The sequence below is a fragment of the Malaclemys terrapin genome, chromosome 1 (genome assembly GCF_027887155.1).
Source record: "Malaclemys terrapin pileata isolate rMalTer1 chromosome 1, rMalTer1.hap1, whole genome shotgun sequence".
NCBI classification, from domain to species: Eukaryota; Metazoa; Chordata; order Testudines; family Emydidae; genus Malaclemys; species Malaclemys terrapin.
In genome coordinates, this window is record NC_071505.1 from 158,969,782 (window position 1) to 158,988,326 (window position 18,545).

The window sequence follows — 18,545 nt, forward strand, 5'->3', positions numbered from 1 at the left end:
CTCACCCTTTACATTTTAGGCTCTCACTATCTCCCCTCCTCAAAGGCTTTATCAATTCTACTACTCCTACAACTTCCTAGCCTTCTCTCAGTCAGTTCTATCCCTCCCCAAACTGCCTTTGAAGCCTTTATAGCCCAGGTGCGGCCCCCTTAATTGACCCAACTGTGAGCACCAGCGCTGCACAGGGGCATTGGATCTACTTTAATTACAGGGGCCAGTCACCCTGTGTCAGTTGCTGTATAAGTATTCTGATTAGAGTTGATGAAGGAGATTTTTAAAATTACAGTGGTCATTGCTGAAGGAATGTGTACCTCAGTATTACCTTTAAATAGTGACAACTAACACCTTTTTCCTCACCAGAAGACAAATCTGTGATATAAGTCAAACTTTAGACCAAAATCTGGAGTAGCCTCTGTCAAAAAGTTCTTTAAAATAATTTTAAATAGAGTGATTTAAAAAGGAAACCGTTACTTAAAAATCTATCCAAATGTAATTCGTTAGTGATGAATCACACTTAGCAATGCAGAACCAGGTCAGATTGATTGAGTAGAAAAAAGATATTATTTAGACATAAAATCACAAGGGTTTTAGGGATGGGGGAGGGATAGCTCAGTGGTTTGAGCATTAGCCTACTAAACCTAGGATTGTGGGTTCAATCCTTGAGAGGACCACTTAGGGATCTGGAGCAAAAATCTGTCTGGGGATTGATCCTGCTTTGAGCAGGGGGTTGGACTAGATGAGGTCCCTTTCAACCCTGATATTCTATGAACATTATTACACCACATATCCCATCCTTTGTATCCCAATAACCTTTGATCTGGGAAAGCAATATATAGCCAATTCCTTCATTTAGACAACATTACCAGCTCTGGAAAATCTGCTTATGTTTTACCTCTTTGGCAATTGCTTTAAAGAAATTTAGGGAAATTACATTTGAGATTTGACAAACAATTGACAGATGGCTAACAAGACAGGTAAATTGGCAGCAGAGACTAAAAGAAGAGCTTGCTAGGCTTGGCACTTTCCTTTTTTCATACTTCTTTGTTAAGATGCTTATCCACAGTGGGCCCCATTGTGTTATTTTCTATTACAGTATGTACTCATATTCTTGTATCTTCCTTTTCTGAGGTAAGTTGCAAACTCTTTTAGTCAATGCCCACAATTTATCTTTGGATATCATGCTTCCTCCCTCTCATACTTTGTGTAAACTTACTCTCAGCTGGAGGCATTCTGTATATTTTGAATATAGTGCAAATGTCATGTCATTTTCATGAGACAGTTGTAAAGCATAGGTCCTTCATTTAACTCATCAAAAACAGGTGTGTTGGATATGAGTGACAAGAAAATAAATTTGTTTTAGGAGCTCAGATAGCAATGAGTTTAGTATAAATACCATCATTCTTCTGCTGAGGCTTTTTAGTGGGTCACTTTCTTCATTGCAGAAGAAATTGGTAACAGAGACTCATGGTATTTTCTAGTGTGATTTAATGATTTGCCAAATGTATGTAAGTGTCCTATTTACTTTGAACAGGGGTAGCCAAAAGTTCAGGCACTTGCAGAAACCCCAGCTAAGACACCACTGAGTCAGTCCTGTTGCCAAGAAACCGTTCCATTCTCTCTCACACTTGGCCCAGTCTCCACTTTTAGCAGGTTGTCTGTTCATCTCTCTCCTGCTTGTGTCCAGTACTTTTCACCTGAGATATCCTTTAACCACAGTCACTCTCCCTTGGTCACACACAACCTGTATTCCTATATCTAATGGACTAATTCAGACAGACCTAGGCATTAACTCCCCCTTTGTGCAGCTGCTGTTCAGTGCAGAGCAATCTCAGATGAATCTGACTGTATACTCAGTGTTCAGTGCAGCTGGCTCCTTTCTGCCTGGGTTTGATCCAAAACCCATTGAAGTGAATGGAAAGACTTCCATTGATTACAGTGTGCTTTGGGGTCAGGCTCCTAAGGCCAATTTTTTTAAAGGTATATAGGCACCTAAAGATTCAGATAGGTGCTTAGTGGGATTTTCAAGACAGCCTAGGTGGCTAACTTCCAATACCTTTTAAAATCTGACCCCTAGTCCTTATCCAGACAAAAGAAAGTGCTTAACCTTACATAATCCCCCTAATGGCCTTGTGAGTGCAGCTGCTGTAACCAGCCATCATGGATCCCATTTATGTTTAACCCTTGCTATGGAGAATTTCATACTGAGTACTTATGATAATATTTCATGAACCTCCTGAATTATCACCTTTGCCATAACTATAGGTAGATAAAATAGCTGAAGTGTATATATAGAAAAAAGGCATCTAGAAACAATTAAATCCTTAATTTGTAAAAGGAAAATCCAACATGATTACTCAATGCATAGTGAAAAATAAACATATCACCAATGTTCTACAGTGCTGAACATTATGTTAAATATTTGCCCTATAATCTACTTACAGTGTTAGCAATGGAAGACATATTCTGCACACCACCTTTTGGAATACTGAACCATAATGACATGCACTGTTTCACTGACATTACAATTATTATAAAATCATAAAGTTTATTCCCACTAAAACAGTATAGACAATGGACTTGATTAGAATTTAATGTGTTGTGTGGTGCTCTACTCAAAAATAGAATAGTGTTGTGTGGTGCTCTACTCAAAAATATTCTCTATTATTGTTACTAGAAATGTGCTTGTCAAAAATCAGTATTTTATTCAGTTGTTGTATACTGAAAGTGATATTTCAGATTAACAAACTATTTGTTATTATGCATAATTCATCATTCATGAATTTCATATTAATCCATGTAGTCACATAACTGCAAAAGGCATTATTTGATCAGATTAAATATCTATCAAAGAATTTTCTCTGTTTGTTTTATATAAAACAATTTCTCACAGCAGAAAAAAATTCATACTAGTAATTAGACTGGTTTTGCACAGATTTTATTTGAGAACTTTAAAACATGCAGTTTGCTATTTTTCACTAGATCAAGGACTCAATTCTCCTTCCACTAACTTCAGTAGGAACAACTGAAGTATACAACTTATTTTTTCACAAGTCTATTATGGGCCACCCCTGTATTCAATATAGGAATTCATTATTAACCACAAAATCAAGGATATTTGGAATATCATAGCAAATAAAGATATTTCTAAGCATAATCTTGACAACATTTAATCACATTTAAGTTTCATTTAAGGTATAAAACATTTGAGCAATCCCACTTTGAGTCATTTTCTATTTACTCAAACCTATAACAACTTCCTTCAAATGAAAGTTGAAAACACACAATGACCTTTGAAGAGAAATGGCCAGATAGTGAGGGAAATCCAGAACAAAGCATGCTTCTGTATTAAATTTTGGGCCCTTAATGTAATCACTTATGGTTATGATTTTCATATCCTGAGTATTTTTGACACAAGTTGCATAGACTTCAGAATAAAATAGCTACAGAATACCTCAAGGACAAGATGTAAAGTTCCTCAACCTGTGTTTCTGCGGTTTGACCAAAATCCCTGGTTATACATTTCTTTTCACAATCTAGGGTGTCTCAGCATCCTGCAGTTTGAAATGATTAGTTACAGGAGATTACTCTACGCCCTCCAAAAATGTCCATTGTTCACTAATTTGATGTAATTGAGGTATATAATTGATCACATGCTTTACCAGGAAGCTGTTTAGGAAATAAGGCCCTCATCCAGCAAATTACTTACACAAATTGATTTCAGTGTGGCTACTCATGTGCTTAAAGTTAGGCATATGCTTAAGTGAATTCCTGGACTGGAGTCTATAAACCTCCACTTCTGGGTTTATTAGCATTTCAGACCAATACTAGGGCCTGATCTTGCAACTCTTTCTCTCACACAAAGTCTTACTAGCTTCAATGTGATTGCTCACATATATAAAGGATGAAGGATCAGGCCCTCAATGCTGTAATGGAGCTGGAGGTATCACCAAAGCAACACACATTCCTAATACCATTAGACGTGAAGGGATTTTAACAAGAATATATGATCTAGTGGCAGGGACTGTCTTTTTACTGTGAGTTTCTACAGTGCCTGGCACAAGAAGCATCTGATTGGAGCCTCTAGGTTCTGCAGTAATATACTTTTCACCAAGTATTTTTCAATACCTATAAATGTGGGAGAAAATGGTCCTTTTGAATCTTTTATTTTCCTCAGTAATGGGGTCTAATCCTGCTATTGGTGTCAGTAGAAAATACCCATTGACTTCAATAAGAGCAGGATAGGACCCATTGTCTTGAATTCTGTGCACTTCTGGAATGGGCTTAGTGACGCATTCAGGTGGATTGCTGGGGAAAGTGTTTGGAAAAAAGATCCGAGGGCTCTGATTAGCAGTAAACAGAAACTAAAATATGTTTAAAACTGATTGCCCCATCTGAAAGAAGAAAAAGATGGTTTGATTTGAAGACAATACAAGAGATACAGAATTATGAAGTTTAGAAATACTAATTTTATTTCATTGGAAAAGTACAGTACTAAAAGAAAAAATGAGGCATCAATTTTATCCTACTTGAAATTCCAGAAGTCTCTGTATGTGGTAACTATATTTTAAATATTTCTACCTTATTTTGTCACTGTGAAAATTGTTCTGTGGATACTGAAAGCATTTATAGAATAAATTGGATGAGTTCGTGTATATTGGTTGTGGGAGTTTTTGTAGAGTTAAATTTTTGCTGTTCACTTCCTCATGGCAGAGCTGCCCGGGGGGGGGCATAAGTGAGGCAATTTGCCCCAGGCCCCGGGCCCCACAGGGGCCCCGTGAGCCCTAACCCAGCGGCAATCCGGGTCTTCAGCAGCAGGGGGCCCTTCAGTGCTGCCGAAGACGTGGAGCAACTGAAGGGACCCCCGCTGCTGAAATGTCCCGCGAGCCCTGGCCGCAGTCCGGGTCTTCGGCATTTTGGCGGCGGGGGGTCCTTCAGTGCTGCCGAAGACACGGAGCAACTGAAGGGCCCCCCGCCGCCGAAATGCCACCGAAGACCCGGACCGCCGCCGGGTGAGTACAAGTGCCGCAGCTCCACCGCTTTGCCCCAGCCCCCTGGAATCCTCTGGGCGGCCCTGCCTCATGGTGAAAAGAGATATATGACTATTGCTGGTTTATATTTCACTATGGGAAAGTCCCATTCAAGTAAGCACATGGTGTGAATTATGCATACTTTTATTTTGAAGGACTCAAAAAGGCTTGTTTTGGACTATGATGTAGTCTTCAGGATGATCATATTTATTATTAGTCATGAGACCTGCAATGATTATTTTAGGCCTCTTATGTTTCCCATTGTGAAACAGCACCACTGCTTGCTTAGTCCAGTAAAAAGGACATAGCAGAAATCACTCTTCTTGCATTTCATAACTTTGAACAGGAGTCTATTTTTAACTTTAGGTTCAGGTCAGCTGACTTCCCAGAATTGATGGGATACTTTCTTTGCCACTTTATGCAATGAAAATGTATACAGTCCCTTGCACAGTCACCCCTACATTATTTTGAGTGATTTTGCATACTTTTTTGCATTGTTTTAATTTTGTTTGGGGGGGGAGGGAAGAGGGTTAGCATTGACCTATTATGGTTTGAAAGCAGGTGGTTGACAGAACAAGCAATTCATCATCTGGGAATTGTTTATTTACTCTGAAAAGTATTTACATGAAATGTTTTGCTTATAAACAAACTGATACAAAGGGAAGCTATAAGTAACTATTATCATTTGCAAGATGCTAGCTAGAATAGGTCTGCCACTAATATTGTGAAGTAGCCACTAAGGGGGTTTTAGGTACCTGTCTTTTTCTCCCCACCCCCCCCCTTTTTTTTTAAATCTACGATTTTAATTAGTTTCAGGGTCTAAGCTTTGGGAGTCCATGTTTAGACAGCTACTTGGTGTAAGGTTCGATAGCAGAGGCCTATTTTGGATCTGCATTGTAATACACAGCTCCCACCCCCTATCGGGTTCTACGGGATTCCCCCCTCCCGCAGCACGCGTCCCTCCTGGGCTCGGGTTCTAAAACCCCCGCAGAACGAACCCCTGCCGGGCGCAGGTTCTAAGGGAGCCCCCTCCCCAGCTCCTGACACGCGCCGCTCCCGTGCTCTAACTAAGAGCCCCCGCCGCAGCGTGCGGGGGGAGGGGGGCTGAGCAAACGAGGGGGGCGTGTCTTTTCCGGCCCCGCCCCCTCCCTCCGCTCTCAGTCCTGGAGCGCCGCTAGGCTGCCAGAGGGGAGCAGCCACCTGCTCCTGTGCTGAGCTGCTCGCGAAAGCCGTCGCGCGCCAGACCCGGAGCCGCCGCTGCCTGCCTGGAAAGTTACCGAGCCGCCCGCGCGGGGAAGCCAGGAGCCGAGAGGAGAACCCGCCGCCGTCCCGGGAGGAGCAGAGCCCCGCGGCCAGGCGGGATGATGGAGACCCCGGCAGCCGCCTCCTGCACCCACCGCCCGCTGCTCTGCCTGCTGCTGCTCGCTGCTCTCTGCCTGCGGCCAGGTGAGCGCGGCGCGCAGGGGAGGGAGGGTGCCCTGGGGCTGGTCGGTAGGCGGCTGTCACCTGCCCGCCTCTCCCCGGGTGCAACGCTGCCCTGATCGCGCGGAACTTTACGGAGCAGCAACGTGTGTGTGAGCCGCCCCCTGCCTCTGCGGGTGGCTCTGTCCCGCTGCCTCTTTCCCTGGCATCCCCCCCCTTCGGGGAGGGGTACTTCCTTCTTATGGCGTAGGGAAAGGGGGGTGGTGACGGTGTCGGTGTGTCCCCCCCCCTCTTGCCTTGGGGCGCGATCGCTAGCGTTTTTCGGTGACTGTTGGGGGTGGGTGGGTGTTGTCCCGTCTTTACGAAATGCCTGTAAAAGACTGTTTCTTCTCTCCCACCCCCCCTTCCCACCCTATACGTGTGACCGAAACCTCCCTCGCCGCCCCTGGCTCTTGTCACGTCGGGTCTCTTTAGCTGCGAGCATTAAATCTGCCCCATCGCGGGGACAGTCGCATTTGTGTGCCCAAGGAAGGAAAGCGATTACAAAGATCGAGCCCCACTTCCCCCGGCTTCTCTAATGTTGGGAGTATTGTCTGGGTGGTTGTACTGTGAAAACCAACACAGCCTGCTGCTTTCTGTCTGTGCCACTCACCGCTTCCCTCCAGAGCGACCCCTCCACCAGATTTAGCCGGATTAAAAGACTCCTGGGGAGAAGGGACGCGGTAATTGGGGTGCGCTTCCAGCTCCCTTGCAAAGTTGCTTTTCTGGTTACGCCAGAGCAAGCGGGAGGAGGTGACCTCACCTGCAGTTATAAGGAGATGAGACCAAACTGTGACGAGCCGGTTTCTTGGGGGGAGGAGGTTGGTGCCGTTCTCTCCAGACCATTACGTCTTCCTAAAAGTGAGAAATGCAATCGGATGGGGGAAGAATGCAAAACAAAAGCCATCGGGTTTTGCTTGTAGCTAGTTACGCTTTCAGTTTTCATCTCACGTCTGTCTCAGCGACAGCCTTAAACTTTCCAACAGCGGTAGCTCGCCCCTTAAAAATAACGTGTCACTCACTGGGTCAGTTTCCTCTTTTTGTACACGAACGGCTGGATTGCTGCGGTCTCTCTTGGCTTTTCCCCCGCGCTAGTACCGAAGTCAGAGTTCCTCTTAGGGAGTGGTTTTGCCGTTGAAATTCATCTCAAGTTTTCCCCACGCTGTTGTGAGACACCTTATTTTCGATGCTGACTAATAAATGCATCCCCCAAGTGTTGTATTAGTAGCAGAATATGCAACTCTGAACGAATGCCAGTGATTAGTAATATTAACATCAACAAATATGCCACCAGCGAATAACCCACTGTTGCCTTTGGGTGGCTTCTCTTTAAATGTTGCCGGCTTGAAATAGGGAAACAAGGGACGCGATTATACATGGGGATACATTGTATGCGGTCTGTTCTTTGCATCTCCTTGTCAAAGGCGTGATCGAAACCCGGGGGAGTAGTCCAGTGTCAGAGTCCTGAACTAAACTTCCATAGCAGCTAACTACTTTGATCGGGCCCGGCTGTGTGAATGAGGTTGAGGGATTGCCACACTAGTCAGTGCAAAGTCCGATATTCCTCCTGGCTAGTTTTTAACAGGTGTTTGATTAGATTGAGATGACAAATCAGTTTCATGTGAGCTTTTTTAGGCATTAGGGAAGTAGGAACACTTGGGGAAACATTAACGTTCTCCTTAACTGTCTTGGCTGGGAGGTGTTTATACTCTTTTTGTCAATATTAAACATGAAAACTGAAGTTCAAGGAATAGCTGTCAAGTGTGTTTTCTGCATTCAAGGTAGAGAGTGTCTCATTATTCTTGTAGAAAGAGCGTCAGCCTGTGGTGACATTTTGTATTGCTTTAAGAAACAGCCTTTCCTTTGTGTGCTTGCATTTACAGCAGTCAAGAGGTTAGGGAAGCGTTGCCGTGGAGTCACTGTGTTTTCAGCACTAGGCTCTACACTTCGGTTTCCTCTCCAGTTACCTATTTACGCCTAGTGCTTCATACAGGAAATGGAAGACAAGAATAATACACTTCAATAGAATATTATTTCTCTTGCATAATTTTCATATGTCTACTGTGAATTTCCTAAGATGAAACAAGTAGCTAAACAGAGGCAGCAATGTATAATCTCAGGAGAAGTTCTGTTTTTAAATGGGTAGCAAGCTATTCTTCAAAAACAAAACATTGAACTATATTGCAGTTTTCTGCCTTAGCAAATGATTAAACATAGTGTTTAATGATTTCCAGTCTTAAACTAGCAATGGTATAAAGCTTACTGGGAAACCAGTTACTCTGTGACGTAGAGGGACTTTCCAGGCACGATTGAGAGTGATGCTCACCTTGTCTCTTGTGCTTTATTGGAGAGTAGGGTAAAACTCTCTGAAAGGGACAGAGGCAGGTGTTTTGTCCCTAACGCTGAGGTGCCTCTTATCATATTGTGGTAAACTTTTAATTCTGAATAGTCTCTCTCTTTTTTTTTTTTTTTTTTTTTTTTTAAGAAAAAGTACATCATGCCATCATCAAGAATTTTTTTTAATTGCCCTAATAATACTTTATGCTATTCTTATTCCCTCTTCTTTTGTCTCATAGCATCAATTAACCTGCAGATACTGTACCTGCAGAGTTATACTGACGTTGGTCATGTTCCATCCAGCATTACAAAGTGCTATCTAAACAGGTTAACGTTGTTATCCACTCCTCTAGTTTGCTGTGCTTTTCTGCCTTCTTCCCCCTCCCCCCCCCCAGTTCACGTTAACTTGGTTTGAAACACAAGCAGATACATGTGGGTTTATGGCTGGGGGGAGATGGGATCAAAATTGGTAAGAAAAAGCTTAGCTCCCCTTCTTTCAGGTTTGAAACACGGAGGAAAAAAACCTACTAAATCTACTTAATTTCTAGTTTATTTTTAAAACAATAACTTTGAACACTTTTTAAAAAGCTTTTATAGCTGTAAAATTGTTTTGCCATTGTTGCTAGCATTTTGGATTTTCTATTTGTTATCCTCAACCACTTTGTGGTGTTTTAATATTCCCAACAATAAATTACCCTGCACAGTCCAGTTATTGTGTACTGCACCATCAAAGTAATCTGACTCTTGGAAGCTCCCAAATCAAGTTGGCACATGCATTACTGTAAATACTCACATGTGTAAGATTATAAACACCACATAAGGTTTTCTAACTTTCCATGAATATTTAAACTTACTTCATTCTTTATCGAATAAACTGTGTTATGGGACAGACTGCTTTCTTCTTACCAAACACTCATTATTTAAATTAATACTTCTGCCTGGTCCAGTCTACCTGATGTTTATTAGAGTAAGTTTTCTAATATGAAATGGCATTTTTGTATGGTAATTTAAATGAAAATATTGTTTTTGTTTTAAAAGTGAAGGAGGTCCCATAATAATTTTGAGTTTACTTCAGTCTTCACAGACCTTTCTTTTTTTCTGGCAGATGATAATGTTGTTTGTTTGTTTGAGGTTGAATTCTGTAGAAATTATGGTCTATTAACAAAATGTGTTTGATATTATTACATTGTCTGAGTTTCTGCTCGAATGGTTATTCCAAAATTCATTTCTGATCTTATTCTGCTACAGTGTCTTTCCCCTTTCTTTTACTAGGCCAGTATGAACTTCAGATTTTAGGACTGAAGTCACAAACTCCCAGTGGCATAAGGATTCAGTTTTATGCACTGTGTGTGGGGGAAGGAGGTGAATTTTTTTTTCTGAATACAGGCATATCTAACTAGCTCATTTAAAAATTAGCAGTCACTCACTCATTAAATTTGGAAACTGTTTTCCTGGTTTAAAAACTCCATAATTATTTTTATGCTTTGAGATGACAAGAAGAGCAAGCTAGAAAATCTCTTGATGAAAAGCTTGGGAGGCCCTTTTTAGAAGAGTTTGGCAGTAACTTTGGGGATTCTCCTTTTGAGGATTTTTGTTTGACAAGATAGGAGATGACAATAGAACTCACTCATGTAATCAGAGCAAATCTATAAACTTTGTGACTGAGGGGAAAACAAAGTACCTCTTTCCGGTGTATATGGCATTCCAAACCCAACCTTTGCTTTTGTTCTATTGGAGGAAAAACTACATGTCCATATTAATAGCAAATATTTTCTTGACACATCTCAGCTACTTCCAGGGTATATCATTTCCCCCCCTTCCCCACCTCCAAAGAATAGCAGCTTTTACTTTTTAACACCTCCATATTCCTTTTGCCCGAAAGTCTTCCCTCACATTTAAACTTGGTCCACAGTAATACCGGGATAAACAACATAAGCTGTCTGTGGTTTGCATTGAGTATTGATTGGCTTATCTCATCCTAAAATTTGGGAGAAACCTCTGAACACTTGAACATGATGATGTATATGAAAGGAAAAACAATGAACTATTTAGTGCCTTACATAGGCGACAGTGTTTCAAGAGTAATTTATATCCTTTCCATTTTATCATGAAGATGAAACATTTTCAAAAACACTGTCTTAATATGGGTTGAACTGTTTTTGCAGCTCACCTGTGTTAGATGCTGCAAGAAGTGACCATGTTGCCAGATCTGATTACAATATAGAACAGAAGTACCCAACATGGTTAAAATAGAGCTTGTTCTTGTAGTGTAGACAGCACTGAAAAGTGTTAATTTTGCTCACCAATCATACTAGCGCACAATCCAGGCACGCAGTTAAATGGCACTTAAGTCCCATCAACATTACCAAACTGAATAGTGTTAATTGTGTCAGGAGCTAAAATGTTGTGACTGGATTCCTTAACATATATAGCCTTTTTTGTGTATGTGGGATCTTGCATCTTTTATAGTTTTATAAATCCTATTGCAGCCATTTTATTATATGGTTAGCTCCTGTCTTTAATGGGATTTGAAAGGTACCAACATTGTTTCTAGAAACATATTGTTTTGAAACTGTTCAGCCCTGCTCCAGAATCTTCATCAGGGTTAACACAGGGGGTATTTATTGTGGTGATAGGACTGTTTTTAACAAGTTGTAGTGTATATGTAAAACACGAGCCCAATCCTGTGAGAAAACTGAGCATCACAAGTAAGTTGCCAACTGTCCTCACCTCTTTGAGTCAAACAACAAAAATGCTTGTATGTAACCATAATCAAGTGAAAATTTTTCAAAAATAGCAAATACTGTAGATTGTGATTAGAACTACTAGAGATTTGACTAAGGCCTGATTTCGCCCTATTCTTCTCTGCCTCCCCCCCTCCCCCAAGGAGCTGAGTGAGCACTTTGCCTCCTATTGACTCCAGGTGAATTATTGGGCACTTAAAGTCTGATTTAAATATTCTAACTTGTCATACTACTTGTATTTAAAAAATATGTATTGTAATGATAAAACCTTTCTCAAATGTATAGTGTAAACTTGCAAATGAGTTTGATGCTTCTCTGAGACAAGGGATGGTAGTAAACTGGCTATCCTGAATATATATTCGTACTATTAGCACACATAGCAACAACCAGATAAAAATGAATGTTAGTTTCACTAAGGGTGGCTTAATCCCCACTCAACTCTACCTTGGTTGGAGGTTAATCTAGTACTCTGATGTGTTGTGTGTCTTTTTTTTTTTTTTTTTTTTTTTTTTTTTTTTTGAGGAATGTCTGCCTAGTTTGAGATTAAGTTGCTTTTCTTATCATACATATAAGTCTCCAGAACAGCACATCAGTATCTATTTATTAAAACAAGCCCCACATCTGTTCAGCTGGTATTTCCTTCACAGATAAGAAACATGCCTCTTTTGTAAAGGAAGTGATAAATCGGTGAAGAGACTGGTGGAGCTGCAGGGTATGATTTGGAGGTTATCACAGTTTAGAACAGTTCTGTAATGTTTGGTTTAAAAGTATTTGAAATGTCTTCAGTAGACTTAGCTAAAGGAATAGTAAGCTGCTCTCATGATAACAAGCAAAAACATGTATTTTGATTACTTCATTTCACTAAATAGTCAGTTACTTCTAAGGATTGCTGAAACAATCTATATATTCATGTTAACTTTTCAGTTCATACTAATACAGTAAATATTTTTGCACAAGGACAGCCCTTACTAACTACAAATGAGGCTTGTAAAATACATTGTTTTAATTCAGTTTGTAGTTTTTCTAGCTAAATAAGGATGTTACTTAAGTTTAGCTCTTACTATGAAAAGCACTTGAACATGTATTTAGGTCCCAGTGACTAGAAAACTTTCCTGAATATGGACTCTTTCCTAAATACAGAACTTTTCCTGAATCAGGTCTTTAAAGAATTATCACAGGAATTCTAGAGTGTATCAGGGCTCTGAATACCTGCTGCTTCCATTAGTCTCAGCAGAAGCTATGGGTGCTCATACCTCTAATAATCAGGCCCTGAAAATCTTAATTAGAAAGTTTCATAAAACATATATACAGTGGTTCCGACAACAGCATGATTTTTAAACATAATATTTTTCCACTTAATTCAATAGCGGAAGCTCCACTACCTTATTGTTAAAAATGCATTATTTGTGTGTTTGTACTTCTGCATCAGATCTCTGGTTTGCATGTGAAAATTACATTAAGCATCCAAATTTTTTTTAAGAGTGAAAAGTTTTATGGGAGCATTTCGTGCTTCAAGATACTGCTTTGGATGGCCAGCAGTATTGGTAGGCATCAACAGTGTGTCTGGTGCTGTACAAGACACAGAGGAAGAAGATAATCTCCATGTCAAGGAGTTTACCAGTGCAGTCTAAACTGAGACACAGACCCAGTGCTCTGAGAGACGCAGAGAATGGTTCTGTCTTAGAGTATGACTTTTTCTTGATGGGTAGGAGGTGGCCCTTTTTACTGAATTAGATCTGCCTGAGTGGGCTTTATGGCTGAAAGGAGTTTTAAGGAGGGATTTCATTGAAGAAGGGGTGGTTACCTCTACACTAGAATGGAAATGGAATACCAGGTGCAGGGTATTGCAAGAAGTAAGATACAAAGAGTATTGGTGGTTAAAGATAACATGTGAGTGATTACACAGGATTTTTTGTTGGGCCAAGAAGAGGTTAGAAATATTTTTTTGTTCATTATATTGCTTTCTCAAGCAAAGTTTTAACTTTAAATAACAATTTTGCAGTTACTACTTTTAGATTACAAAGGGAAATTAAAATAGATATGCCATTGAGAATCCCAATTCTGTTTAAGAGGTGATTAGGCAAAATTTGACTTTGTTTTGCATACTAGTAAGATCTGCCTGTTTAATTTGGAAATAGATATGTATTCTAGAAAGTTGTATTAAATACAAGAAACAGGTAATTACCCTGAAAATCCGAATATAGGCGCTAAGAAGAACTTCTTCTGCGTAAGAGATTTTTATAGTGTCCATTACCATAGTATCTTTCGGCTAATTATGGAGAGTCGTTAGGGATCACCCCTCTTTAATAAAATTTTCTTTTAATTCAGGGTGTCTTATTAAATTGTGTACTTGGAGTAAATTCACTAGTGAACTCAATATTTCTCTCTGATCTAACAATAGCATGATATCAGTAAATGCTGGCCAAGTGTCTTTTCCAGTTAGTCAATAATAATTTGCTGGTTTTTTTTTAAATTTGCTTTCAATTGAACAAAAAAGGAAGTAACTGTATTTTTAAAATATAATAACTTCTTGTAGCCTATAGACAACTGGAGTTAAATCATTTTTCATTTATATGATATGGTTATATTAAATACTTATTCCTTTCGGTGCTTGGAATGCTTTGTTTGGTAAGGATTAGATGGTTTTAGTTTAATTTTAATATGCATAGATAAGGATGGGGAAGTGCAAAGCACCATTGCTTCCAAGACTTTAGGATTATAAAGCTGGAAATATGTGGGTGTGGAGCCTTAAAATTCCATCCATCCCACAGGCAACAAGTGATTTTATTATTTTCCAGGAACACAGTGTTAGAATTCATCCTGCAGGGCAGGTGGAAGTCTAAGTCTCCAGGACTGCATGAAGCTTAAGATTCTGAGAAATGAAAAAGGCTAGATGGTGCAGTTCAGCCTAGTAAAAACTAATGGTTAGGTAACAATTTATATTAGTAAAAGCATTTGGGATTTTCTTTTGTTTGTTTAGAGAAGATGTCTCATTCTGATATGAGGATCCAAAATCAAGATCAAAATGTTGGATAGTTGACTAGAAGCACTCTGGGGTTGGGTTTCATCAGGTGGATGGTGGGTTGCCCTCCCACCCCAGCATTTGGTTTTGGTTGATTTGTGCAGGCAGGATTGTCTGTTTCTGTATGACTTTTTTTTTTTTTTTTTCATTATTGCCAATGAACAAAATGCCTTGCAGTGTCAGAAAGCTTTTTGCAGACTTTCAAGGGAGCCAGAAACAGCACTTTTTTTTTTTCTTCCCCTGTCTGGGTTCTATATCACTTATTCCAAATGAAGACAGAATTTTCTATTGGTAAATTCTAATCGGTTTGAGACTAGAGATAATCTTAATGGACTTTACCTATGGGCGTACAGTCTGTCATTTTATAATTGGAGAAAATGCACTGACTAGGCCAGCTTTTTTTACAATTGAATCCATGAGGTGGATCGCATATGAGCAACTTAGTTTAAATCCTTGGATTCCTCAGTCTTGATACTGAATGCCAGCTTTTAAGTTGAGTAACTGATGCATGCATATGATAAGATAAAACAGCTTATCCACTGCTAAAGTTCAAGTGAATCTGAATACAATATTATGCGACTTGGTTCCCCATTACTAAACTGGAGACTTCATTCAATCCCTGCTAACATTGTCCCACTTTGTTAGTGAAGACAAAAGAACAGGCAGGCTGGAAGAGAGAATGAAAAACATTTGCTACTCCCAGGTGATAGCTTGCAAATCATACAAAGGGAATAATCTCTCAAATTTGTGTGTACTATTGAGGTTTTTTCCATTTGACAGAAACGTTCAGTTCTCAAACGATTGCATAATTGTTTTTAATCTTAGACTTTGTCTGGGGTGATACAGTGGCTATCATAATATTGACTCATGACAGTACCAGTTTGTACTATCTAGCCACATTCCAAACCATAGTTTTATTGCACAAATAATAGAAGGAATTTTCAGGAATATAAAGTTTATTCTGCAGGTACTGTTTTTACAGTTTAAATATACATTGTTATCTAAGCAAAGAATATGCATCAGTTTATTATTTGAGCATTAAATTAGCAGAAATACATTCTTCCATTATGGATATGTAGGTTATCTAACACACTAATGTTACATTGGTTGCCTCTTTTTTTCTTTTTCTTTTTCTTCTTGCAAGTGCTTAAAGATTCAATAGGAATTATTTATCAAGTTCTCATAATGGCCCCTGTTACGGAGGCCATTATTTTCTTCAGGATAACTGCCAGCTGATTTATCTTAACTTCACTCACTCTGGAAACCTTGAATGACGGGAAATGACAGTACTTGCTTTCCTATAGACATCTAGCCCCCAGTCACAGTGTACAGTACTCTGTACTGGCAGCTTCCACGCCATGTAGAGCTGGTTTGACTTAATTGGAGCTTCTGTGTATGCAGGATTGTAGTTTAGGTAACAAAGTAAAAATGTCAGTGGTATACAGATGATTTTAGACGTGAGATCCCTCTATGTTCCCTTCAGTGCTTCTCAGCTCTGAATCCTATGATTATTTAAATTTTTAGTCTGCTTAAGGTAGGGAGAACAAACTTCAAAAACTCTTTTGAGAAGAGTAAAATAGTGAATCAATCACGCATTTTTACATATCCTAAATAATGTGTATCTATTCGAAAAGAAAATGGTCTCCATATCATGATTGCCCCTCCCCCCGACGGTCCTGTGAGTCCTAGAGAGTCCCGTGCAGCCACAGAGAGGATTGTGGAAGGAAGTTTTCCATCTGTAGTCTCCATGAAATGCTGCATTTTGGCCACTGCATCCTTTTCAGTGGGTGGGAGTTTGTGATTCTCTGGAGTTTTCTTGCTGTACAGCTCATGGGACTATTGGAGGGCTTTTTTGAGCAACGCACATCCTTCTCTGGAAGTTTCCAAAGGTGATTTTCTGAGCAATTGTTCTTCTTTCCGAAGGGTGTTGTCACATGGAGTACTGCAGGGGTTCTCTTGTCACCCTTCCTGTTGGTGTACAGGAGGTTGCTAGAGTTAGTAAGCATGGGGTGCGGCATAGTAGTATGCTGATGACACACAGCTCCCTGTTTCCATTACATCAGACCAGGCTGTTGCAGTGGAAAAAATGACCCACAGTGATTTTTTTTTTTTTCATGAAATGGATGATCTGGCAGAGTCTTAATTCAGTCAGGATTGAAGTGTTGGTTGGTTGGTTTGCTGGGGGAAGTATCCAGGAGAGCTATCAAGGGTGATATCTGCACCCCTGGTAGATGAAGAGCATCCATTATTTGCATCTCAGCTTCACAATCTTGTTTTATTAGATACTTTTAAGTGTAACCAAGAAGGCTTGTTTTTCAATCTGTCTGGTTAGAAGTGATTCTTGCTACCATGATGTGTACATTTAGCTGTTGAGACTATACTTTTGTAATATGCTTTGTATGGGACTGCACATTAAGACCACATACAAGGTAAAGTTTGTGCAGAAAGTTGTCACCTGGTTATTGAGCAGTACATTACAAAAGAGCAGATAACACCAATACTCCTGTTGCTATGTGGGCTGTTGATGGCTTTGAGTGAAATTTAAGGTGTTTATTTTATCGTATAAAGCCCTAAATAGTTTGGGGCTGGTCACCTGAATGGTTGCCTCTCATCCTGTGAGACACTGCCAGTTTGAACAGCAGAGATGCTCAAGATGGACGTTCTTTGTGTTAGATGCAAGGGGTTAGCATTTTCTCCATGAAGGTTCCTGTTATCTAGAATTCTGTTCCCTCCTTGCTCTGGCAGAATCTGCATTTATTAACCTTCAGGACATGCCACACAACCCAACTTTTCTTACAGACATTGAGGGATGTCAGGGATTCATCGAATGAGACCTAGCATGGGTAGATTGCCTTCTGTTTTTGTGGTATTCTATTAATTTGGAAATTTTTTAAATGGACACTAGAAGAATCAAGACAACTGCATTGCAAACATCAGATTTTCTAATTATATTACATTTTTGGAGATGCTTAACTCTGGATAAACACCAGATAAAATGAAAAAAACTCCATAATACTTACACACAGACACACACACACTAATTCTCCTCCATCCTCGGTGAGGTAGGCATCATCTACTTTATAGAGGGGAACATTGTGAGGCACAAGGAGGTTAAACGATTTGTCCAAAGATGCACATCACTTGTAGAAATAGGACTAGGACCCATGTCTTCCAGTTCCCAATGAAACACTCTAACCCTTCAACAGTGCTATCCCTAAATGAGTTTCCCAGTGTCCTAGCAACATGGCAGATTCTGAGATGTCTGAGTTCATTTACTCGCCCCTGCTCAGGGAAGACTGGCGACTGGATGATGTTTGAAGGGAGAAGGAAATTAAATGAGCAGAAATACTTCACAGATAGGCTATGTCTATCTATTTCTGAATGTAACAGTAGCATATTTGTAGCCCTGTTATTCGGAGGCCAGTCCCAGAGCCAATCCCGTTTCCTGTCAGTGGCTGTTCATAGATTGATGCGGGGGGTGAGGGAGAGCTCGTTTGTTTTTTCTCTCTGGCAGATCAGAAACTCAAAACCATGAAGCTGGGGTGAGGATGGAGATTTCCTCAAGAGCCATAAGCATCTCCTGAGTATATTTGAAAATCTAAATTGCAAACAGCAGTACCTGATGATTAAAAAAATAATCAGGCTTCTCATTTCATCAAACTTGTTAGAATACAGAATGGAACATTCCTGGTATAGAGTGAGAGACAGCATACAGAGAACTCTTCAGGCCCCAGTGCCACTAAAAATGCTTGCAACCTTTCAAGCCATGCAAATCACAAAGGACTAAGTGTGCTGCTTCTGCATCAGATGTACCTGTCTCTGATAGTTGCCATTGGAGGCAGACTATCTGACAATGCAGATAATTTTAGTTGCATTGGGTCCTAATGAGTAGTCTGTGTGCTCTCTGCTGCTGCCATTAGGGCTTGTCCATATTATTCCAGCAAGCTTGTTAAC

At 40.1% G+C, this 18,545-nt stretch overlaps 1 protein-coding gene across 3 annotated transcripts in view; it reads left to right on the plus strand.

The window, feature by feature from the left end:
• The first annotated feature begins 6,187 nt into the window (after positions 1-6,187).
• ALCAM (activated leukocyte cell adhesion molecule) overlaps positions 6,188-18,545 on the plus strand; it is a 161,526-nt gene continuing 149,168 nt past the window's right edge. The window contains exon 1 of one of the 3 annotated variants that reach the window (XM_054045307.1): positions 6,188-6,473. In XM_054045307.1, the coding sequence (XP_053901282.1) occupies positions 6,389-6,473 (85 nt within the window). In that variant the 5' untranslated portion in view covers positions 6,188-6,388. The remainder of the gene's footprint in view (positions 6,474-18,545) is intronic. The other 2 variants (XM_054045299.1, XM_054045316.1) reach the window with 2 other exon arrangements.